The sequence below is a fragment of the Phocoena phocoena genome, chromosome 20, assembly GCF_963924675.1.
Source record: "Phocoena phocoena chromosome 20, mPhoPho1.1, whole genome shotgun sequence".
Lineage (NCBI taxonomy): Eukaryota > Metazoa > Chordata > Mammalia > Artiodactyla > Phocoenidae > Phocoena > Phocoena phocoena.
This window is the reverse complement of record NC_089238.1, coordinates 16,830,249-16,855,998: the sequence shown is the minus strand read 5'-3', so window position 1 is coordinate 16,855,998 and position 25,750 is coordinate 16,830,249. Positions and strand designations below refer to the sequence as shown.

General features: G+C 38.1%; 1 protein-coding gene across 9 annotated transcripts in view; it reads left to right on the top strand.

The window, feature by feature from the left end:
• Window positions 1-25,750, top strand: part of LSM14A (LSM14A mRNA processing body assembly factor) — a 55,639-nt gene that overhangs the window by 8,334 nt on the left and 21,555 nt on the right. For 8 of the 9 annotated variants that reach the window (XM_065898505.1, XM_065898508.1, XM_065898504.1 and 5 more), the window contains exons 2-3: window positions 16,985-17,148; window positions 19,814-19,943. In XM_065898505.1, the coding sequence (XP_065754577.1) occupies window positions 16,985-17,148; window positions 19,814-19,943 (294 nt within the window). The remainder of the gene's footprint in view (window positions 1-16,984; window positions 17,149-19,813; window positions 19,944-25,750) is intronic. The other variant, XM_065898507.1, reaches the window with a different exon arrangement.

The following is a 25,750-nucleotide window of genomic DNA, read 5'->3' as shown; positions in this document are numbered from 1 at the left end:
TTAGTTATCTATTTTATACATATTAGTGTATGTATGTCAATCCCAATCTCCCAATTTATCCCACCCCTCCAACTGCCGCTTTTCCCCCTTGGTGTCCATACATTTGTTCTCTACATCTGTGTCTCTATTTCTGCCTTGCAAACCGGTTCATCTGTACCATAATAAATTTACTGTAACCTAATAAATTTACTCTCTCTGTCTGACTCTCAGATTAGTTTCTCTTCCACCCCAGTGTTTTTTGTTTTGTTTTTTAATTCCTATTGGATACATTTATTTTTAATTAATTTGCTCTTAGAAATATTTTTATATCTCTGTCTGTGGCTTATATGTTTGGAAGATTAAAATAGAAAAACCAACCACAAGGAAGAATGCCCAACAGAGCAAGCTTAGAGAGTCAAGATTAAATTTAGACTGCAGATTGGACATGCTTCTACTTTTTCTTCCTGTTTATAAGTCCTACTAAAACTACATGAGAAGGCCTTTTTTTAAAGACATAAACCCATAAAGGACAAAGTAGATTTGGAAAGGAGACAACAGCCACAAAATTTTGGAGGCTGAAAACAAATGGATGAGTTTAAATGTCTTCTTAGCAGTATTTAGAAAGCTGCAGACTAAGTAGGCAGTGGGTAAAGCCACGAAGTAAACCTGATTTGCACCCAAACTCCTAAAAGTCTCAGGAATTGGCATCATTATGTGCAATGGAAACAAGGACTATAGTAATTAGGTAAGATAGCGGTAAAAACTGGAAGATTAACTTGAAATTTGTTTCAACAGTGGTCAGATTTCCAAAGCCCCTTTTGCATTTTACACAACTGGATAGCCATTCCTTTCCAACCCTGGTGCTCTCTGGTGAGGGTAAACTAGAGTTTCTGGAGAAACCTTAGCACATATGGGAGCAGAGTTAGCTACCACACTAAAGACAGCATGGAGCACATGGGGCATAAGGGAAGCTTGTATCTGCCTGGTGCTTATTATATCCATTCAAGAGAATTACTGAGCGCCTACTATGACTATATGTTAAACACTATGCTAGGTGCTAGTAAACAAAAGAGAGCAACAGAGACAAGGTTCTTGAGGACCCAACAGCTAAGTTAGGGCCTGACAGATAGTCACAATTAGCCACATGAAGAGGATATCTAGGAAGAAGTGTCCAATCCTTGGTCACAGGGAGTTTGCAGTCTGTCAGAGAAGTGAACAGAGACAACTACAACACAAAGTCCAAGACTTATCCTTACCCACAACACCTTGCAACTCACCTAAGGTAGGACCACACTAGTTGTCAATTAGGTCTTCAGATCAGTCAAGTTCCTTCAGATTTGTGGCCTTTTCACAAGGTTCTCTTGACTGGAATGTTCTTCCTTCTTACATGACTGTTGAAGAAATGGAACAAAGCAACAGATTGATAATGAAATCACAAACGAAAGAGAAGGCCTGACTGCTCTGGGAGGCTCAAGTCCCAAGGAAAATGTGTCAGATGACAGATTCAAGCACTCCCTTCCCTTTTATTTTGCTTCCACTGCTACATTTATCTTTGTTTATTCCGTTTGTCATTTGAATGACATGCGAACGAGTCTGAGTTTTCTTGGTGGATTGTAAGGAGCCACGGAAAGTTTCTGGCCAATAAAGTGATGTGTCAGAGTCCAGGTTTAGGAAGTTTATGCTGACAGCATTGTGCAAAAATTGAGGATGAGGGACAATATGAGCGGAAAATATTGAGTTCAGTTGGAATATTTTAAGAGTTTGGGAAAGAAGAAATACAGACCTAAACTAGTTAAAATAGAGAAGAAAGAGCAGATGCATGAGAAATTAGGAGAATGGGTTGGCCTTTAAAGAATTGAACAAGGAACAGGGAGGAATCGAATGATGGTACCTATAATGGTTCCTATTGACCAAAATTGGGAATGGATCAGGAGGGAATCAGGTTTATACTCCTAGATTCTGCTGCAGTATCACCACCCCTGCAAAGCCTTCCTTGATTACCCTAGTCAGGAAGTGTTCATTGCATCTTCTGTGTTCGTGTTTTACCTTCTATTTTCTTTTTGTGCTTATCAAGCTTTTCTTATTTTTCATTACTAGACCTCAGCATCTTTCCCCCCGCTTGTGTCCCTTGTGCATAGCAAATTAACTGTTGATCACATAAAGAATTATTATTTCTGAAAATTCTCCTCGGTCAGAAAATGTGTGGTTGAACTTGACATTTAATAGGAAAAGACAGTATGATAAATTAAGACAGTATTGAGAATATTTTATTCTCTCAGATTAGTAATAATAAGTATAAACAAATTTTCTTTTGCCATCCTGTGCTTTATAGAAATGTTTCAGGATCTACAATTTCAAAGAGGTCCTTATTTATGTGTTTTGCATTATTACTGTTGTTTTGCATCACCATCTAAATTTTCAAATTGCTTTCTGGTTTTACAATTCTCTCTTCATGGCACTCTTTCTAAATTCTTATTCTCACTAGTCGTTATTCCCTTAAGCTCAGTCTGAAATTCTCATGGTTGAGCAAAGATATGTCTGAGTAAATCTGCATGTATTAGTAATCCAACAGGAGGAAGCAAGTGAAGTTGCAAGTAAGACTGAGCAAGGTCTCAAACCTATAATCGTGGAAGATGACATTGGGTTAAAAGAAATGTATGGGTCTTACTTCCCCCAAGACTGCAAGGAAGAGGGGAGAAGATGAGTGAAGATAATGAAATGTATTAATGAAAAAGACAAGACCATTTGGAGTCTTTTTAGTCAAACAGGAGTTTACTTTTAGAATTGAGTGATAAGGAGTTGGTTTTAAGAATATGTTTGAATAGGTGAGAGGAAAGTCATCTGGGCTGTGAACTCTGTTATCTTAGAGTCGCCAGTGACTGGCATGCGACAGCGCTGAGGAGATTGAGAATATTGCGGAGAGGTCAGTAGTAATGTCTCTATTAGGGATGACAAGTATATAGTGGGTACAGGAAGAGATTACAGAGGCTGGGGACAGATGTTTTTATTCAGCGCAGTAATATTCCCTAATAGAAGGAAAGTAGTGTGAAGAATGGACCAAAGGAGAAAGTGCAGGTGTGCAGAAAGCGGAGGTTTGTGGTGACAGGCTGTGGTGTGATTCAAAGTCCAGGCCTGTGGAATCTTATTTTTTAAAGCTCCCCGCCCAAGTAAAAAAAATCTCCAGAGCCTGCTTACTACTGTCCTGCTGTCAGGGTCTGTGCAGGGTAGTACGTTGTAGAAGAGATAGCTTGATGGGTGAAGATCTTTTAATATTTAAATAATTAAACCTTGTATTAAACCCTTAAATAACAGCTATTCCAAATATATAGTATCTCAAATAGTTTCAGCAAAAGTTTATATATGATATTGGATTTGCACCAAGCACTGTACTTAAGGATAAATATCAGAAGGAGAATAAAAATACCAAGTGCAGCTTTTAAATCCATGTGCTGTTTTTTCTGTTTGCCCATCCTCTTGATGTCCAGCTATTTCTTTTTGCTGTAAATAGTCATTTTCCCATTTTATTCTAAGTAGATTTATTGTGTAACTTAATTCAATTCCTTTGGTATTAAACAATGCTCAGCAATTTTGGAAATAGCTTATTTAGTAGCTTTTTCCACTCTGGAATTTATTCAAGAAGTATTCAAAATCAAAACTACCATGAGGTATCACCTCACACCAGTCAGAACGGCCATCATCAAAAAATCTACAAACAATAAATGCTGGAGAGGGTGTGGAGAACAGGGAACCCTCCTGCACTGTTGGTGGGAATGTAAATTGATACAGCCACTATGGAGAACAGTATGGAGGTTCCTTAAACTAATAATAGAACTACCATACAAACCAGCAATCCCAGTACTGAGCATATACCCTGAGAAAACCATAATTCAAAAAGAGTCATGTACAACAATGTTCATTGCAGCTCTATTTACAATAGCCAGGACATGGAAGCAACCTAAGTGTCCATCGACAGATGAATGGCTAAAGAAGATGTGGCACATATATACAATGGAATATTACTCAGCCACAAAAAGAAACAAAATTGAGTTATTTGTAGTGAGGTGGATGGACCTAGAGTCTGTCCTACAGAGTGAAGTAAGTCAGAAAGAGAAAAACAAATACCGTATGCTAACACATATATATGGAATCTAAAAAAAAAAAAGTTATGAAGAACCTAGGGGCAGGAAATAAAGACGCAGACATAGAGAATGGACTTGAGGACACAGGGAGGGGGAAGGGTAAGCTGGGAGGAAGTGAGAGAGTGTCATTGACATATATACACTACCAAATGTAAAATAGATAGCTAGTGGGAAGCAGCCGCATAGCACAGGGAGATCAGCTAGGTGCTTTGTGTCCACCTAGAGGGGTGGGATAGGGAGGGTGGGAGGGAGACGCAAGAGGGAGATTTGGGAATATATGTACACATATAGCCGATTCACTTTGTTATACAGCAGAAACTAACACACCGTTGTAAAGCAATTATACTCCAATAAAGATGTTTAAAAAAAAAAGAAATATTCAAATGTCAGCAATATGTAGGGCACTGTGTTAGTTACTGTGGTAGTTACAAAGATACAGATCTTTGTCCTGAAGATCTTTCACTTTTAGAAGAGGTAGGTATATCCAATGGTAGAATACTGTGTGATTTTTAGAGGAAGAATGTGTTACTTCCATCTGGGAATATCACTGGTGGAGTTGTGTGATGGCTAGTGTTGTGTCAATTTGGCTGGGCCACAGTGCCCAGATATTTGGTCGGATATTCTGGACCTTTCTGAAGGTGTTTTTTAAACCAGATTAATATTTAAATTACTGGACTTTAAAGTAAAGCATATTTACTCTCCATGATGTGGGACGTGGGTGGGCCTCATCCAGTCAAGTTGAAAGCCTTAATAGAACAAAGACTGACCTCCTCTGAGCAAGAAGGAATTCTGCCAGCAGACCACCTTTGGACTCAAACACAACTCTTCTCCATGTCTCCAGCCTGCTGGCCTACTCTGCACATTTGGGATTTTCACATGAGCCCAATTTCTTAAAATAAATCTCTCTGTGTCTGTGTGTGTATACGTGCATCCTGTTGGTTCTGTTTCTCTGGAGAACCATGATGAATACAAGTAGTATCCAAGCTGAAATTTAGGATAGGTCAGATGTGGGGAGGAGTTTTGGTAGAGGATGGAAAACCTGCTCCGTGTATGGAGAATAATGAGCTTGGTTGGAACTTAAGTTTGGGTAAGTGTCTGGGACCAGGTCTTACAACTGATACTTGACAGGAGTTTTAACTTTAAGACTACATCATGGGGATTCCCTGGTGGTGCAGTGGTTAAGAATCCACGTGCCAGTGCAGGGAACACGGGTTCGAGCCCTGATCTGGGGAGATCGCACATGCCGCGGAGCAACTAAGCCCATGTGCCACAGCTGCTGAGCGTGCACTCTAGAGCCTGTGAGCCACAACTACTGAAGCCCATGTGCCTAGAGCCCGTGCTCTGCAACAAGAGAAGCCACCGCAGTGAGAAGCCCATGCACTGCAACAAAGAGTAGCCCCTGCTCACCGCAACTAGAGAAAGCCTGCGCGCAGCAATGAAGACCTAACGCAGCCAAAAATAAATTAATTAATTAAAAAATAATATATATTTTTTAAAACTACACTATAAATGTTATTCTAGATTTCCATTTGAACTTAGCCTTAGTTTCACAACTAACTTTTGGACATTTCTTGAATAATTCAAACTTTTGTTTATTGCTCTCCCATTTTAGTATTCAACAGACTTATTTTTCTTCTTCATCAGTCAGTATTAGAGCCTAATTTATAATTTTTAGTTTGTGTCCAAAAGTTAAGCCTTGGGACTTCCCTGGTGGTCCAGTGGTTAAGACTGCGCCTTCCATTGCAGGGGGTGCAGGTTCAATCCCTGGTCAGGGAGCTAAGATCCCACATGCCTCAGGGGGGCTGAAAACCCAAAACATAAAGCAGAAGCAATATTGTAACAAATTCAGTAAAGACTTAAAAAAAAAAAAAAGTTAAGGCTTTTGGAAAATATTAATGTTATTTTGAGGATGGTAACCATACTTAACTATGGACATATTTATCATTTAAACTTAGAAAGCTTTGGTATTTTATAATGGACGTATTGTATTGGGAATTTGGTCACTATAGCTCTTCCCTGTAGTCATGTACTATGACTATGGGTATGGGTGTTAATATACTGTTAACCAGGTTTGACAATGTGATATTTGAGCTTGCCTTGATTTAGAGATAGAGATATTTTAGATAAATGATTTTGCCAGAACTTTGACCCTATCTCTTTTTTTAAAAAAGAGTATCATGGTATACATTTTTATTAATAAATCTTTGCTATTTGTAGCCAGAGTGGGGAATTGATTATATTCTTTTAAGACTAATAGAAAAAAAAAAAGTATTTTCCCTACTTCCCCCTCTTTTGAACACTGGCCTAAAATTTGGGCTTTTCTAGTTTGGGGAGTAAGAAAAACTAGAATACTTACTAAAGCAATGTAACAACATGATGAAGTTGAGAATATAGAGGACAACCACACCTAGTTTTAACATTCTCATCCAACTATTATTATCATTTTGTGTATTCTCTTACCAGCTATATTTGTAGGGATGTGTGTGTGTGTGTTTTTTTGTTTTTGTTTTGTCTCACCATGTGGCATGTGGGATCTTAGTTTCTGTACCAGGAAGACCAGGGCTTGAACCTGTGCCCCCTGCAGTGGAAGTGCAGAGTCTTAACCACTGGACTGCCAGTGAAGTCCCTGTGTATGTTATTGATGTGAAATTCATATAACATACAATTAACCATTATAAAGTGTATGATTCAGTGGCATTTAGTTTAGTCACAGTGTTGTGTAACCGCTACCTCTCCTTAATTTCAAAACTTTTTCATCACCTTGGGAAAATACCCCTTATCCATTAAGTAATTCCCTCCCCATTTCCCCGCCTTTCCTCAATAACCACTAATCTGCTTTCTGTCTCTCTGGCTTTTCCTATTCTGGATATATTATATAAAAGGGATTGTATAATAGGTGACTTTTGTGTCTGTCTTCTTTCACTTAGCATAATGCTTTGGAGCTTCTTTCTAGCTGTAACATGTATCAGCATTTTGTTTTTTGGGTTTTTTTTTTTTTTGCGGTACACAGGCCTCTCACTGCCGTGGCCTCTCCTGCTGCGGAGCACAGGCTCTGGACGCGCAGGCTCAGCGGCCATGGCTCACGGGCCCAGCCGCCCCGCGGCATGTGGGATCCTCCCGGACCGGGGCACGAACCCGTGTCCCTGTGTCCCCTGCATCAGCAGGCGTACTCCCAACCACTGCGCCACCATCCCTGTATCAGAATTTTGTTCCTTTTTATGGCTGGATAATACTCATTTGTGTGTGTGTGTGTGTGTGTGTGTGTGTGTGTGTTTAAAAAACACAATTTGTTCATCTGTTGATGGGCATTTGGGTTGTTTCCAACTTTTGACTATTATGAATAATACTACTTGAAACATTCATTTCTGTGTGGACATAGGCTTTTTATATATGAGTGAAATTGCTGAGTCATTTGGTCATTATATGTTTAGTTTTTTGAGGAACCACCAAGCTATTTTCCACAGCAGCTGCACCATTTCACATTTCTACCAGCAGTGTGCAAGGATTCCTATTTCTCCACATCCTCGTCAATATTTGTTATTTTCTGATTTTATTACTAAGGCCATCCTGGTAGTTGTGAAGTGGTATTTCATGTTGGTTTTGATTTGCATTTCCATAATGACTTATGATATTAAACATCTCTTCATGATCTTGTTGGCTATTTGTATATCTTCTTTTGAGAAGTGTCTCCAAGTTTTTGCTCATTTTTAATTGGATTGTTTGTCTTTAACAATTTGTTGAGTTCTTTATATATTCTACATATTAAACGCTTATATATGACTTACAAACATTTCTCTTATTTCATAGCTTGTCTTTTAATATTCTTAATACTGTTTAAGAAGGGGTTTAATTTTTATGAAGGGTTTAATTTTTATGAAGTCCAATTCATCTGTTTTTTTCTTCTGTTGCTGTTGCTTTTAGTGTCAAATCTAAGAATCCGTTGTCAAATTCAGGGTCATAAAGATTACTCCTATGTTCTCTTAATATTTTTATAGTTTTGGCTCTTATATTTAGGTCATTGACCCACTAAAAGAAAAATTCTGTGTTTCTCTTCCATTCTAGCTTCCAAATTGTGGGTGGGTGGGGGGGTTTCCCACATCAATCAATTCTCCAACTCCTTGGGCACCAACTGGGTGTCCTACAATTTAACTCAATTCTGACACTGTCTATCTGAAGTTAGTGTCAGATACCACAGGTTAAGGGCTCAGTTCCATAAGACTTCCCCCCACTCACTTCCCACACCAGTCTCAAGGCCTAGCTTGTGACCTGTAGTTTTAACCAACTGGTTATAAATTGGGGGTTGCCACAACCCCTTCCTTGGTTTGATCATTTGCTAGAATAGCACACAGAACTCAGGAAAACAGTTTACTTGTTAGATTACTGGTTTATTATAAAAGGATACAACTCAGGAACAGTCGGATGAAAGAGATGTAGAGGGCAAAATGTGGGAAGTGGTGCCGAGCTTCCGTGCCTTCTGTAGGCACATCACCCTCCCAGCACCTCCACATCTTTACCAACCAGGGAGCTCTCCAAACCCCATAGTTTACAGATTTTTATGGAGGCTTCATCACATAGGCGTGATCAATTATTAACTCAATCTCAAGTCCCTCTCCCTCCTTAGAGGGTGGGAGGTGAGGCTGAAAGTTTCAAGCTCCTTATCATAGCCTCGTCTTTCTGATGTCCAGCCCCCTTCCTGAAGCTATCCAGGAGTTCACCAAGAGTCTCCTCATTAGAGCAAAAGATGCTCTGATATCACCCGGGAAATTCCAAGAGATTTAGGAGCTCTATGTCAGAAGCCAGGGTCAAAGACCAAACATTAGAGCAAAAGATGCTCTTAGTACCTTTATCTATTAGGAAATTACAGAAGTTTTAGGCACTCTGGCCAGGAGCTAGAGATAAAGACATATATATATATATGTATGTATTTCTTATGATATCTTAATATCACACCCATTTAGGGATAATTTTTGTATATGGAGTAAGGTACGATTTCACCCTCATTCTTTCACATTTATCCAGTTGTCCCAGAACTTTTTTATTATTTTATTATTATTATTATTATTTTAATTTTTTTTTTTGCTGTACACGGGCCTCTCACTGTTGTGGCCTCTCCTGTTGTGGAGCACAGGCTCCAGACGTGCAGGCTCAACAGCCATGGCTCAGGCTCCGGACACGCAGGCTCAACAGCCATGGCTCACGGGCCCAGCCACTCCGTGGCATGTGGGATCTTCCCGGACCGGGGCACGAACCCGTGTCCTCTGCATCAGCAGGCGGACTCTCAACCACTGTGCCACCAGGGAAGCCCAGAACATTTTTTGAAGAGACTGTTCTATTATCCCTGTTGAACAGTCTTGGACCCTTGTCTAAAATTAATTGGTCATAGATGTTTGGGTTTATTTCTGGACTCTGTATTCCATCCCATAAATCTATATGTCTGTCATTATGCCAATACCACACTATTTTGACTACTGTAGCTTTGTAGTAGATTTTGAAATCAGGAAGTATGAGTCCTCCAATGTTTTCAAAATTCTTTTGTCTATTCAGGCTCCCTTGAAGTTCCATATAAATTTGAGAGTTAGCTTTTCCATTTCTGGGGGAAGGGGGAAGGCCATTGTAATTTTGATAGAGACTGCACTGAATCTGTAGATCACTTTGGGGAGCATTGTAATCTTAAGTCTTCCAATCCATGAACCTGCGATGACTTTCCATTTATTTAGGTCTTCAGTTTCTTTCAGCAACATTTTGTAATTGTTAGTGTACAAGTTTTTTACCTCCTTGGTTAAATTTATTCTTAGATATTTTATTCCTTTGGATGCTGTTGTAAGTGAGATTGTTTTCTTAGTTTCTTTTTTGGATTGGTCATTGTTGGTAGGTAGAAACACGGCTGATTTTTGTGCTGATGTTGTACCTGTAACTTTGCTGACTTCAATTATTAGCTCTAGTAGTTTTTTAAAAAATAGATTTTATGGACTTTTCTATATATGGAATCGTGTCATCTGCAAAAAGAGTTTTACTTCTTTCTTATTTTGATGCCTTTTATTTCTTTTTCTTGCCTAATTGTGCTGGCTAAGACTTCTAGTACGTTGTTGAATAGCAGTGGTGAAAGTGGACATCCTTGTCTTGTTTCTGTTCTTAGGGGAATGTTTTCTGTCTTTCACCATTGAATGTGATGTTAACTGTGGGTTTTTCATATATGCCCTTTATCATGTAAAGTAAGTTTTCTTCCTTTCCTAGTTTGCTAAGTATTTTTACCATGAAAGGGTGTTAAATTTAACAACCACTTTTCCTGCATCTATTGCAGTAAACCTTTGGGGTTCCCCCCTACCTTGGTTTATTAATGTGGCATATTACATTGAATTTTTTTGTGTGTTAAACCACCCTTGCATTCTTAGAATAAAATCCCAGTTGGTCATGGTTTATAGTCCTTTTAATGTACTGTTGGGTTCAGTCTGCCAGTATTTTGTTGAGGGTTTTTGTGTCTGTATTCATAAGAGATATTTGTCTGTAGTTTTCTTACAGTATCTTTGTCTGACCTTGGTGTCAGGGGTAATGCTGGCCTAATAGAATGTGTTAGGAAGTGTTCCCTTTTCTTCTTTTTTTTGGAGAGGTTTGAGTAGGATTGATGTTAAAATGTTTAGTAAAATTCACCAGTGAAACTGGACCTGGTTCTTTGGAGGTTTTTGATTACTGGTCCAGTCTCTTGTTGGACCTGTTAAAGATCTGTTGAGATTTTCTATTTCTTCTTGAGTCAGTTTTGGTAATTTGTATGTTTCTGGGAATTTTTCTTTTTTGTCTAGTTTATCTATTTTGTTGGCATACGTTGTCTGTAGTATTCTCCTGAGTCTTTTAATCTCTATAAGGTTGGTAGTAATGTCCTTGCTTTCATCTGATTTTAGTTATTTACATCTGCTCATCTTTTTCTTTAGTCAGTCTGGTCTAGCTAAAGGTTTGTCTATTTTGTTGATCTTTTCAAAGAACCAATTTTTGGCTTTGATGACTCTGTTTTTCTGTTCTCTGTGTTGTTCATCTCAGCCCTAATCCAGTATAATTTCCTTCGTTCCTTCTGCTGGATTTGGGCTTAGTTTGTTCTTTTTCTAGTTTCTTAATAAAGATCATTTGAGATTCTTTTAGTATAGCATTTATAAATTTCCTGCTTGAGTATGGCATTCTCTACATCCCCTGATTTTGGCAGGTGGTATTTTCTTTTCCAATTGTCTTCAGATTTTTCTTAATTTCCCTAGTGATTTCTTCTTTGACTTATTGGTTCTTTAAGAGTCAGTTTAATTTACACGTACTTGTGAATTTTCCAGTTACCCTTCTATTATTAATTTCTAGCTTCATTCCACTGTGGTCAGAGAATACTTCTTAAAATTCAATCCTTTTCAATTTATTGAGAGTTGGTTTTGGCCTAAAATTTGGTCTGTCCTGAAAAATGTTCCATGTGCAATTCAGAATAATGTACATTCTGCTGTTGCTGAGGGGGGAAAGGATATGCCAACTCTTCTAAATGCCTTCACCAGCACTACTAGGGAAGCCGCTTGTGCCCTGCCCTTGAGGGTTGAAACAATGGCCAGCCTCTGTGCTGGCCCCTCAGTGAATTTTCAGGCAGATCATGTCATACAACCCTAATTTTTTGGAGGACAGGATCCCTGTTGCCCACCTGGCATCAGCAAGCTGCACCAGAAACATGGGCCACTGTCCCCATAGCTGCCCTTGACAGAGATGGGAGATGATGAATGGTAATAGCCAGCCACTCTGCAAAATGCCAAAATTCACCAAAGGTTACTGGCGTCTTTCTTCATTAGGTGCTCCCTTGGATGCTACAGGCATTTGACTAGATTCCATAGTTCCACAAAGGTTAATTCAGACTGTTTGCCAGCCCAATAGTTGCTTGGGTGGAGGGACCAATTCCTGGATCTTCCTACTCTACCATCTTCCATGATGTCACTCACATATATGTTTTTATTTTAGATAGTTGTAATCTTTTGAAAATAATAGTTTTATAATCTGCCTCATACATAGCATGTTTAATGTTATTGTATATTTACCTAATATACAATATATTATTGTATATCAAATATATTATTTGATGTAACAAATAATATAGCAGTCTATTTTGAAAAAAAGTGGACACAGTTGTAGAACTCTAAGTAAGAAATTACATTTGATAAATAATGTTATATTTTGACCTCCTTCTTTAGGTACCTTTTCACCAGCACTTGCCCAGTAATTTCCAAACTGGCCCTCTGCTTCCTTTTTGATTTTATTTTCCAAGTCACAGAAGAAAATATACTGGAGGATAGTGGTTTCCAGGGGCTACGGGTAGGGGGAAATGATACACTGTGGTTCAATGGGTATAAAGTTTCAGTTAAGCAAGGTGGTAAAGTTGTAGAGCTCTGTTTATAATTAACAATACTGTGATGTACACTAAAAATTTTGTTAAGAGGGTAGATCTCATGTTATGTATTCTTACCACAATTAAGAAAAATAGGGAATTCCCTGGCAGTCCAGTGGTTAGTTAGGACTTGGCGCTTTCACTGCTGGGGCCCAGGTTCAATCCCTGGTCCGGGAACTAAGATCCTGCAAGCCAAGTGGTGTGGCCAAAAAAAAGAAAAGAAGAAAAAGAAAATGAATGGAAATGATAGCATTAACAAAAATGCCGGTGAAGTATACCTAACAATGAAGTCGTCTGCCAGCTTGAAAGAAAAAAATGTAAGGTAGCCTGATGGAAGAAAGTATAAAAAAGAGTTGAATCTGCTGTTGGAGACAATGAAAGAGTGCATCAGGATCAGGGAGAACCATGCAATAAGCACTTATAAGACTGATTACATAGCCAAATTGAGCTAAGAGGAAACTTGGGGTGATTGGGCATCATATACTGTTACTCTGTGGCTTTCTGTGTTTAGCTGCTGCTCCCTAAAGTGCAATAAATAAATAAAAATTACAGGTTAAAAAACTTAGGGAGGAAACAATGTGATTTTTGACTGTACTGACATAATTCCCTTACTAACCAGTTGCACATGAGCTAATTCATGTATTGAAATGTTTTGTAGCAGAATAGTACTAGTAATTTTCTACCTTTTCTGTGTTTGTCCGGCCTCCTCTCTTTTTACTCTCAATGTCCAGGTTTCAACCTTCACCACCTCTCATTTGTTCTGTTATCTTCCAGACATGTGTTCCCTTCTGGTTGCTCTTCTAATTAACTTATTCTTTATAATGCTACAAGAACTGTCTGTTGAAAACATTAAATCTGATCAAATCGGTTTCCATCATTAGAGCCTGTTTCTCAAACTCTTAGTGTGTGCAAATCATTCTTCATGGTCTCTGTTTTCATACTTTTTCATTTTCCCTCTTTTGCTGTATGGTAGCTTTTTTTTTTTAAGGGAACTTTTATTTTTATTTATTTATTTTTGGCTGCATTGATCTTTGTTGCTGCGCTGGCTTTCTCTAGTTGCGTTGAGCGGGGGCTACTCTTCATTGTGGTGTGTGGGCTTCTCATAGCAGTGGATTCTCTTGTTGAGGAGCACGGACTCTAGGCACGCTGGCTGCAGTTGTTGTGGCACGAGGGCTCAGTAGTTGTGGCTTGCGGGCTCTAGAGCTCAGGCTCAGTAGTTGTGGCTCATGGGTTTAGTTGCTCCGCGGCATGTGGGATCTTCCTGGACCAGGGCTCGAACCCGTGTCCCCTGCATTGGCAGGCAGATTCTTAACCACTGCACCACCAGGGAAGCCCGGTAACGGTTTTCTTCATACCATATTTTGGAAAGTATGCCTTTAGTTTTCAACTCTATTTTTGGTTACCTTTAGGACTGCGAATAACAAATTTTTAAGCCTACATATGTTAATTTATCAACTTCCCCCCAAATTTTATGAGGTGACTCCTACTATAAAAGATGAGTATTAATTTATGAATTTCCTTTTGTGTTTCCTCTGCTTCTTGTCATTTTCATCTCCCAATTTTTGTTAGAATACTGTGGAAATAGGTACCATCCTAATTTTTGCAACACTTTGTAACTTTGTAGTCTTTTTCAGAACTATTAAATTTACATTCTATTCTAGCACCTTAGTAAATTGTCACATATATTTATGTGCTTAAATGGATTTGTTGTCCATCTCTTATTTTTTGATGGCACTGTTCCTGTGAGTTCTTTATTTTGATGTAGCAAAGGATAAGTCTGTATGGCTTATAGTGCACTAATTTTTTTTTTCCTGGAAGTACAATGAAACCTGATCAAATTTAGGTCTTTATGTCAGGATACTTGTTATATCTTTAGCTATATTTTCTCTTATTTGTTCTGTTGTCTTTCTCAGAGACTGTTCTGCTTATTGTTGATATGTTTTATTAGTTCTGCTGTTGTAGTTGCCTTGTCTATTTTTTCTTTCCTTAACTATGCTACCTTTTCTTTTCAGTATCATTTTGATCATAAGAGTTTTATTTTTCTTGAGAATGTAAAGCAGTTCTTTCTGAAATTTTCTTCTGTTTCCTGTGATAAATATTAATCCTGAATGGATTTTTCATCTTTCTTTTGACTACATGGGTATAGTTTGAATGGTTTTGTTATGCCTTAGAAAGCCTAGTAGAGCTTCTCTTTGGTTTTGTAAATAGATGGAAGACCTTTAACCCCACCCCACCTGCCTGCAGCTTCAGGATGAGCTAATCTGTTACTTTGGAGGTCTGGGACTTTATAAAGCCTTGTATGGTGGCGATAGTGGTGGTGCTAAGTTTAGGAGTGAGATTGACCTACTTGTAATTTTATTAGTCTTGCTTTTTCTAATTCTTTTTGGCCTTCCTTTTGGTTAAAGGACAAGATGTAGGACCTTGTCCCTTGCTCCCGCCCTGATAAAGTATTGGTCGGCCACCAGAGGAAGGGATGCTTCAGCTAGGACGTCCTACATCTTTTCCTTTATCACATCTGTGTCCCCGTCCACCAGGTTGGAGGGTGCCTGGGAAAATTGCTCAGCATGCTACATGTGGATTCTGGAGTTGGTCTTCTGGTTTGTACTAACTTATTCAGTGTCTGAATGATAGTTTTTAATAAAGCTTTATGGTATAGGTTTGAGGTATTTTCCTGGTTTAAGGATATTTTAACTTTTTAATTTTCTTTAGTTTTTGGGGAGGCATATTCTGCAAACCTACAACCATGCCATCATCTTTCCTGGAAGTCTCATAAGTACTAGAAAGAATTTTTAGGATTTAAAAAAAGGCATTATTTAAACTGAAATCTTTATTTTCTATCTAGCTGTGGATCAATTCTGCAGAAAAATGCATACATTCAAAACTTTGCACAATGTTAAGGTGTTTACTTCCTCTAGGACACTCTTTAAATGAATAATATCTGATATTGAAAACTTTCTTATTTGGAGTTTCTATAGGAATGTCAACATCAGAAGTCTCCTAAGATAGTGAACCTGAAACTTTAGTATTCATAAGAAACTCTTGAGGAATTGGTTTAAAATGCAGATTTCTATACCCTCTTCCCAGAAGATTTGAGTCAGTGGATTTGAGAATCTTTCTAGCTTACCCTCATGCAGGTGGTCCACAGTTCACCTTTGAGTAATGTTAAAATAATCAGATTTAATTATGAGATAGATATTTCAGGTAACTAGGGCATTTCAGGCTATCCCATGGAGCTGAATAGTTTGACAGCTGCTTTCCTTGGCTTCTAGAGGACGTACTATTCACCAAGATGGATATTCTTTCCATTTTCTTCTCTTAAACCCGAAGCTCAGTTTCCAAAACTTTGGGATTTTTGTAGATTGGGAAAATCTTCACATCTTCACTTACTACACACACACACACACACACACACACACACACACACACACACACACACGAAATGCTGCCAGTTTTTTATTTTGCTGAATGAGGGCATTAAAAATAAATAACAATGAAGGACATCTTTAACACCTCCTCTTACCACAACCACCAAAGATATAAGTAAATAAAAATGTAGGAAGAACACAACCTCATAATACCGATAGTCTTGTTTGTTTTTTTAAAGATAACTTTTTTTTTTTTTTGCTGTGTTGGGTCTTTGTCGCTGCGCGCGGTCTCCCTCTAGTTGCAGTGAGCGGGGGCTACTCTTCGTTGCCGTGCGTGGGCTTCTCATTGCGGTGGCTTCTCTTGTGGAGCACGGGCTCTAGGCATGCGGGCTTCAGTAGTTGTGGCTCACGGGCTGTAGAGCACAGGCTCGGTAGTTGTGGTGCACGGGCTTAGTTGCTGTGCAGCATGTGGGATCTTCCTGGACCAGGGCTCGAACCCGTGTCCCCTGCATTGGCAGGCAGATTCTTTTTTTTTTTAATATATAAATTTATTTATTTGCTTTTGGCCGCATTAGGTCTTCATTGCTCTGCACAGACTTTCTAGTAGCGGCGAGCGGGGGCTACTCTTTGTTGCGGTGCACAGGCTTCTCATTGCAGTGGCTTCTCTTGTGGAGCATGGGCTCTAGATGTGCAGGCTTCAGTAGTTGTGGCATGTGGGCTCAGTAGTTGTGACTCGCAGGCTCTAGAGCGCAGGCTCAGTAGTTATGGCGCGCAGACTTAGTTGCTCTGCAGCGTGTGGGATCTTCCCGGACCAGGGCTCAAACCCGTGTCCCTTGTATTGGCAGGCGGATTCTTGACCACTGCGCCACCAGGGAAGCCCCGCCGCCCCGCCAATAGTCTTTTAAATTGAACACATTTAGCTCTATGCAAAACCCACTCTGTTTTCCACTTAAGAAAAGAAATTTACTTAGCTACAAATTAATGAATACTATCTTATGGATGGCATTTAAGAACTGCTCTTTAGTACTTGAAACAGTGCATTGTAAGAGGCACTACCTGAATACAGTGAGTAGACATGTATCTCATATCCTCTGTTTTCTCACCAGTTCGGTCCTTTGGTACAGAAGACAGACCAACAGATCGTCCAATACCACCTCGAGATGAAGTCTTTGAATACATTATATTCCGTGGGAGTGATATTAAAGACCTCACTGTTTGTGAGCCACCAAAACCACAATGTTCTTTGCCTCAGGACCCAGCTATCGTTCAGGTAACATAGTAAATTTGTCTTGCAGTTCAAGTAAATTTCATGCACATAACTAGCCCTGGATTTTGCCTCTCCTTGTTTTTTAAATTTTCTCGATTAAATGTTCATATAAGCTTATTACTGTTTTCTAGTTACCTGGATACCCAAAATAACTGGATAATGTTCTCACCCAGGTTTTTCTCTTCAGATAATAAGTTGGAACTAAATAGATTAAGAAATAGCTGAGGAATTAATTTTTATCATAAGATACTTTCTGATTTCAACAGTGGTTAAAATAGCTAACATTTATTGAGATCTGACTTTATGAGAAGTACTATTCAAAGCACTGCACATATAATAGGGCAATCCTCACAGCACCCTCTCAGCTTGGTGCTAGAGTTATTCTCATTTTTATAATCCTCATTTTCATAAGTGAGGAAATTGAAGTAGACCCATAATTTGAACAGACCCAGGAATTCTGGCTCTAGAATCCAGGATCCATGCCACTATACTATTCACACGTGGATCATATTACAAACCAGGGTGGTGATGGCTACTCTTAGGTAAGATGACTAAGTTTAACGAAAAAAATGCTAAATCACATTATATATTATATGTTTGTAACATAGTATACATGCAATGCAAAAACATAAAAGGATTTTAACATGTACAGATACGTTGTTCAATTCCCAAATAAAGTATTAAAGACGACGATCCTAAGTATTCTCATTAAGAGAAGTTTTTTTTAAATCAGTTAATTTATTTATTTGTTTTTATTTTTGTCTGTCTTGGGTCTCCGTTGCTGTGCACGGGCTTTCTCTAGTTGTGGCGAGCGGGAGCTACTCTTCGTTACGGTGCACGGGCTTCTCATTGTTGTGGCTTCTCTTATTGCAGAGCACGGGCTGTAGGTGCACGGGCTTCAGTAGTTGTGGCGCATGAGCTTAGTTGCTCCATGGCATGTGGGATCTTCCCGGACCAGGGATTGAACCCATGTGCCCTGCATTGGCAGGCAGATTCTTAACGACTGTGCCACCAGGGAAGCCCGAGGAATTATAAAATTTGTGTATTTTATTTAAAACAGAAACACATGATGTCTAAAAGGTTGTAAATTATGAATTAAAGAAGATGTTCATTATAGTACCTGTTTATATGTTAATTGGAAGCACATAGAAGCTCTGAATTTCTACTAGAGCAGCAGAGGAAGCAGGTTAACATGAGTGTTTTTAGTTACTGGCATAGATTAAAAACTTTGTGGCCCCCATATGGTTTTCCTGCTGAATCCATTTTCTTCTCAAGTTTTTTTCTTGTCAAAAGTCTTTGGTCATTTGCAGTAAAATATGCTTGTTGGGTTTTTTTTAACTTCCTCTTTTTTATGCTGTGAGTGATAAAAATCTTAGGTTTTCACAAAACTGACTATTAAAATATATATTATCTTGCATAGAATGTGCCTTCCAGCTATTAAAAGGAAATACCTAATGAACTCTTCTAAAGAAAATATTAAGTACTATATAAAATTAAAATGGGGGAAAAAAAGAGAAAGTACCTTTTAACATTTACTTACTATTTTTCTGAGTATAAGATAAGCTTTTTAAGAAATAATAAATTTGGTTCTTGCAACATAAACTGGAGAAATTCTCTACTCTTACCTATCCCCTGCTTTTTAAGTCTTACTTTTGAGGAATTAAGTCTGAAAGAATCCTGAGAAAGTGCGAACTTCTTAAATGGAGGGAGAGGAGACACATTCTCATAGAAATAGCTGCCTACACCGAAGAGCGATGTTATCGGACTCTCATATCTTTTGATAACTCTCCAGAGAACAACTTATTTAATCTGTCAGTTTTATGGAATGACAGTAACCTAGAGAGCACAATTCAAAATGATTTTTAAAAACTTCTTCCAACCACTGTAAATTTTGGCTTTTGATCTTTTGATTCATTCGTTCAGTAGTATTTATTGAATACCTGCCTTGTGTCTGATACTAGCAGCAAACATACAGACAGGGTTCTGCCATCAGTGAACTTGTATCCTGGTGGCTGTTAGTACACTTCATATTTATATTATCAAACATTTTATGTTAAGATAAATTAATGTATATATATACATATTAATATATATGTATTTTAGGTTTAGTAAGAAGCTTTTTATAAAGTGCTCTTTAACGTAATAATAACTGTATTTAAAAGTGTAAGTAGCAAGTGGTTTCGTACAGGATAGTTTGTTTCTGCATTTCTTTCCCATAAATTTAATAGTATACCTCAAGTGATTGAAAATAAGAGTAAAATCAAAAGTGAGATGTCTTACTTATGTCACCACCAGACTGAAACTTAGTACTGTAACGAAATTTGATTGTTCTCATATTTTTTCTTTAAGCAAAGTTAGTTTACTTATTCGGGTAACTTTTCTTCGGTTCTTTCCTAAATCTGTTGTAAAACTGAACTCAGAGGAGGAGTTCATTGTAGAAAAAAGCATTTATAAATCACATTGCGTACAATTGACACATGTATATAAATACTGCAATCAGGTTATTCAGCTGTTTTAACATTAAATGCATGTTGCAAGTTGTTATAATTGCTTTTGTGTCTAGTAGTTGTAATTTAATAGTTTTCTTTAAAAAGTAAATATCCAAATTTCTTTCCATTATGTACATATTGTTTAGAGCCTGGAAAATTAACCCATGATCTTTTCTCAGTCTTCACTAGGCTCATCTACTTCTTCATTCCAGTCAGTGGGCTCCTATGGACCTTTCGGCAGGATGCCAACATACAGTCAATTCAGTCCAAGTTCATTAGTCGGGCAGCAGTTTGGGGCTGTTGGTGTTGGTATGTTGTGCTTTTTTCCTTTTTTTCTTTCTTTTTTGTATATTTCCCTGTCTTTACCACAAAGATACATAAAACCACAAATTTTCAGACATATTGTTTGGTGTTCCTTTTGTAGCCTATTATTTTAAAGACTTTATTTTAATGTCCTTAATGATTAGTGGTTCTATAAAGGCCATCTCTTAGAATGCTAACATTTTTTAAAAATCTAGATATATCCAATTACCAAATGTTATTGAATGTTATTTTAAATTTTCATAAGATATATCCATTTAAAATAAGCATTTTTTCCAACATTGTGGGTTTTCAAAAAGGGAAGTAGAGATAATGCCATTATTAGGGAACAATATCAATATATAACACTATAAGGAGAAAATATAGGAGGGCTAGGCTAATAACAGTCCTGTTTATGATTGGAGGACAAAGGTTATCATGTACAAAAGCTAGGTATAATCAGATCAGATTTTTTTGTGTTTATTTTTATAGTTGTGCATTTTAACTCTTAAGTACACCTTTATTGAAATTTCCACAATAAAGAAGAGTTTTAAATCTCAAACTCTAACCCTTAATCTTTTTTAATTCCATTGAAATAATCACTTATCAGTTTATCTCACTGATCACAAATCCAGTTTCAGGTTTATCTTGAAACTCATTAGTATGTTAACAGGTTTTGTTAAAATTAATTCCTTTCTATGAATATTTTTTATATAGTTGTGACTTTCCAAGTATGTAAATGTTTTACTTATTCACAAAATAAAAAACAATGGGAAAAAAAAAATCCAAAAATTGAATGAATACAAACAGAAACAACTATATCAGATAACATAACCACACAGAAATAAGAATTCAAGTAAATTTTTACACTCTTAGTAAGATATATTGTAGGAATAAATACAACTATTAAAAAAAAACTTGACTTAGGGTTTATTATTGGTAGTGGTATTGGTGGCGTTAATTTTGAAACTATTTTGTATGTATTATAGGATAGGGCAAATGAGTAATATATTGATGTTGTTGAGAAATGGTATTCTTACCTTGGAGAAGGGAGATATAAATATGGAATGGGGAAAGGTAAAGAAGAATGCTATGGTGGTGAATGTGAATTGGAGGTATGGGTGTGAACTCATTTTTTAAAAACTGGTTGTTTCCTGACTCTGTTCATAGAAAGGGCCTGGAAGCAATGATACCCAGCAGCAAAGAACATGTATAAACCCAGTTCTTGCTTTCTAAATACCTCTCCCCGCTAAAAGGGATCTAGGCCCCTTTTAAAAAGAAGAGGAAAAAGAGGAAACGATGCTTTTAGAATAACACTAGCTAATAAATAGAAAGAGTGGTGGACATAGAAAATCATCATTTTGTAATCTCTAGTGAAATAATTAACAAGGATTATCAGTGGATGCTAAAATCATTGGGTGAATGGTGTTGGAACAGGATATTTAAACGATCTTAAAAGTATCATCCCCCAGTTTACTTATTAATTCCAAAGGGAGAAAATGTGCCTTTATAATGGAGAGATCTGATGGTCACCATCTTAATTAAGTCGTCAAGTTTGGCATTGCCATAATTAATGATTATATGTCTGCTGATGTGATGATATGGGGGAAGGAGGGTAAACAACTTCACTTCTGTGGTATTCTTGCTGAAAATGCAGGCTCTAATCATGAAGAAATTGAGATATATATTCAGAATGCCAGGCTCTTCAAAGGATTCAATGTTGTAAAGAACAGAGGCAGCGGGACTGTTTATTTTTTAATTGCATTCGATCTTTATTTTAATTAATTAATTTATTATTTATTTTTGGCTGTGTTGGGTCTTTGTTGCTGTGCGTGGGCTTTCTTTAGTTGCGGCGAGCGGGGGCTGCTCTTCCGTTGTGGTGCGCAGGCTTCTCATTGCGGTAGCTTCTCTTGTTGAGGAGCACAGGCTCTAGGCGAGTGGGCTTTAGAGCGCAGGCTCAGTAGTTGTGGCGCACGGGCTTAGTTGCTCCACGGTATGTGGGATCTTCCCGGACCAGGGCTCGAACCCATATTCCCTGTGTTGGCAGGCGGATTCTTAACCTCTGCGCCACCAGGGAAGTCCTGGGACTGTTTTAGACTTGGGAAGACTGGAGAGACATAGCATCCAAATATAACATGTGATTGGATCGCAAGTTTTAGGAGAAGTTGATACAAAGAATGTTTTAGGACTACTGAGGAACTTTGAGTAAGGACTAAATGTTGGATGGTGTTATTGTTTATTTTCTTAGATGTGGTAATGGTATTGTGGTTAACCATATAAGAGAATGTCTGTTTTGGGGAGATGATTTTGAAGTATTTAAGGGTGAAGAGGCAAACTGATTGTAGTCTATATAGGAAAAAGAGAATTGTGTATATCACAACATGAAGAAATGGAATAGGCGTGGCAAGATGTTAGTAGTTGGTGAGCTAGATGGAGGAATATATTGATATTCAGTGTACTCCTCTTTCAATTTTGACACAGGTTTGACATTTTTCAAATTTATTTTTGTTGGGGGGTGGGTTGTAACCCAGACATTCATCCCTAATCAAAATTTAAATATTTAATTACTTTCAGATTTGTTGTTGGATTGGTGAAATAGGGTAGCTTTGGTCCACGTACCTTCTAATCCTGGTCAAGTGAAGATCAATGTTGCTTATACACGTTAATCAAGATATACTCTACGTTAGTTATAACTGTTAGAATCCTATTCTGAGGATTCAGATAAGGGACAATCGCAAATTATATTATCCTTTTGAGACTCCTTTCACTAAGTTGAATAGTTAGCTAACATTTGGATTATTGTACTTACCTTCTACATTACTGTGAAGTTTGCATAACTTAATATGTATAAAGCATTTGAACAGGGTCTAGCACAAAGTATCTACATAATAAATACTGCGTCTGCTATTCTTCACATCCTGCTCCTCTAATCAAAGTATTTTGTGGTGGTGAAATATATATTCCTTATAAATGCTGCTATCTAATTTTGACATTGGAGGTTGCTGGTTTAGTGTTCTTTGGGTGTCAAAAAGGTAGAAGGTTTTGCTTGTGCTTTCCATGTGGGTAGACTTAATTTTTGCAGTGACAGATTATTTTTTTTTGTTTTTTTGTTTTTTTGCGGTACGCGGGCCTCTCACTGTTGTGGCCTCTCCCGTTGCGGAGCACAGGCTCCGGACGCGCGGGCTCAGCGGCCATGGCTCACGGGCCCAGGCGCTCCGCAGCATGTGGGATCTTCCCAGACCGGGGCACGAACCCGTGTCCCCTGCATCGGCAAGCAGACTCTCAACCACTGCGCCACCAGGGAAGCCCTGACAGATTATTTTTGATTGTTTGATTTTCATACTGGCAGAACAATTTTTGGAGTCGCTAATTAGAGAACTATATATAGTATTTAGAAGTAGTTAAACGAGGAGGAGGAAAACTGTAGCATTGATTAAGGTGGCAGATGTATTTTAGAAACGGAATTAACTTAGATATAATTTGTGTTGGTAAAATTAAGCCAGATTTTAATTTAAGCCTCTTGTTTTCATTTTCTGTGCCTAATATTCTGATGTAAAGAGAAAGTTTAAATAAATCAAGATTACACTATTGCTGTTTGGGGGGAATTTCTTCTATTTTAATTTTCATAGTTTTATTTGCAATTTATATTATGAAGGGTTAATATCCTGAATATCTAAAGAGCTTCTAAAAATAAAGCTCCACAATCCAACAGAAAAATTTGTAAAGATTAGACACTGACTTTGCCTTTTTCAGAAAAAAATAAATACAAATGGCGCTTAAACATGGAAAGATGCTTAAATCTTGCTCATGATAAGAGATATACAACTTAAGTCATCACCAAGACGCCATTTCTCACTATCAATTTGACAAAAACACAGAAGTTTGAATATATTCTGTTTTGGCAAGATTGTGAAGAAAGAGATACTCTCATACTTTGTTTTTTTAAGCTGATGCACAAATAATTTTTATGTGCAAAGATTAGGTCATTACTGATGTTAATTAGGAAAAATTAATTATCTCACAATAAACTGAAGCATCAAAATAGCCATGACATGCTAAGTCTCATACTACTCTTGTGGGCAAGATGGAGGCATATTGGCTGAACATGGGTTCAGCCAGTGGGTACATTTTAGCTGCTTAAATAGCAGAACCATATTGGACAGTGATTCTCTTAGGTCTCTAGTGTTTTGTACACATTAATTTTTAATCACTGAGTTTAATGAATACTTAACATGCTTATGAACTTTAAAGTTAGCATAGGGACTTCCCTGGTTGTCTAGTGGTTAAGAATCTGCCTTCCAATGCAGGGGATACGGGTTCGATCCCTGGTTGGGGACCTAAGATCTCACATGCCGCAGGACAACTAAGCCCACACACTGCAACTACTGAGCACACGGGCCACAGCTAGAGAGCCCGCATGCCACAACTACAGAGCCCACATGCTCTGGAGCCCATGTGCTGCAACAAGGAGCCCACGCTGCAGCGGAGGATCCCTTGTGTTGCACCTGAGACCTGACACAGCCAAAAATAAAATAAAGTTAGCATAAACCAGGAGGGTGTTTCATGCATTAAGGATGACAGACAAAGGATTGTTAAAGATATACTTGGGGGCAATTCCCTGGCAGTCCATTGGTCAGGACTCCCTGCCTCCACTGCAGAGGGCACAGGTTTGATCCCTGGTCAGGGAACTAAAATCCCTCATGCCACGTGGTACAGCCTAAATAAATAAATAAATAAATCTACTTTGGTAATGTATAAAGGAATTAAACATTCCAGTTAAAAAGCAGAGATCATCAAACTGAATTTTTTTTAAAAAGACCCTGCTATGTGATGTTTATAAGAGATGAATTAAAAGAAAGTTAAAGAACAGAAAAAGGCATGACATACCATACAAACACTGATAAGAAAACTATGTTAGGAAAATTAACATCAGACAAAGCAGCTTAAAGATCAGGAGTACTGCCAAAGATAAAGAAGGATTCTTCATAACAGTACATCAGGAAGCTGTAACAATCCTAGATGTGTATGTAACTTTTATAAAATAGTACACCAACACCAACAATTGCAGAAAGTAGATTCTTTTAAGTAAATATTGATCAATCAATGGGATAGATCAAATCCTGGTCCATAAAATGAGTTACATTAAATTCAGAAGGATTGAAATCATACGTGGTATCTTCTCAAACCACAAAGAAATTAAATTTGGAATTAATAAAGATAAATTGGGGCTTCCCTGGTGGCGCAGTGGTTGAGAAGTCCACCTGCCGACGCAGGGGACACGGGTTCGTGCCCCGGTCCGGGAAGGTCCCACATGCCGCGGAGCGGCTGGGCCCGTGAGCCATGGCCGCTGAGCCTGCGTGTCCGGAGCCTGTACTCCGCGACGGGAGAGGCCCCAATAGTGAGAGGCCCGTGTACCGCAAAAAAAAAAAAAAAAAAGATAAATTGAAAAATATACAAATAGTATCTTTCTGTTTGCTCAATACAGAAATTGAGCAAACTTACAAGAATCACTAATGAATTGAAGAAATCATAGGGGAAATAAGATATTTTTAAATATAATGATCATAAAGTACAACATATCAAAATTTGTGAGTGGAGCTTAAGCATTGCTTAGGGGAAATTTCATACCTTTAAATACATATATAAGAAAACAAGAATTTTTTTTTTTTTTGCGGTACGCGGGCCTCTCACTGTTGTGGCCTCTCCCGTTGCGGAGCACAGGCTCAGCGGCCATGGCTCACGGGCCCAGCCGCTCCACGGCATGTGGGATCTTCCCGGACCGGGGCACGAACCCGTGTCCCCTGCATCGGCAGGCG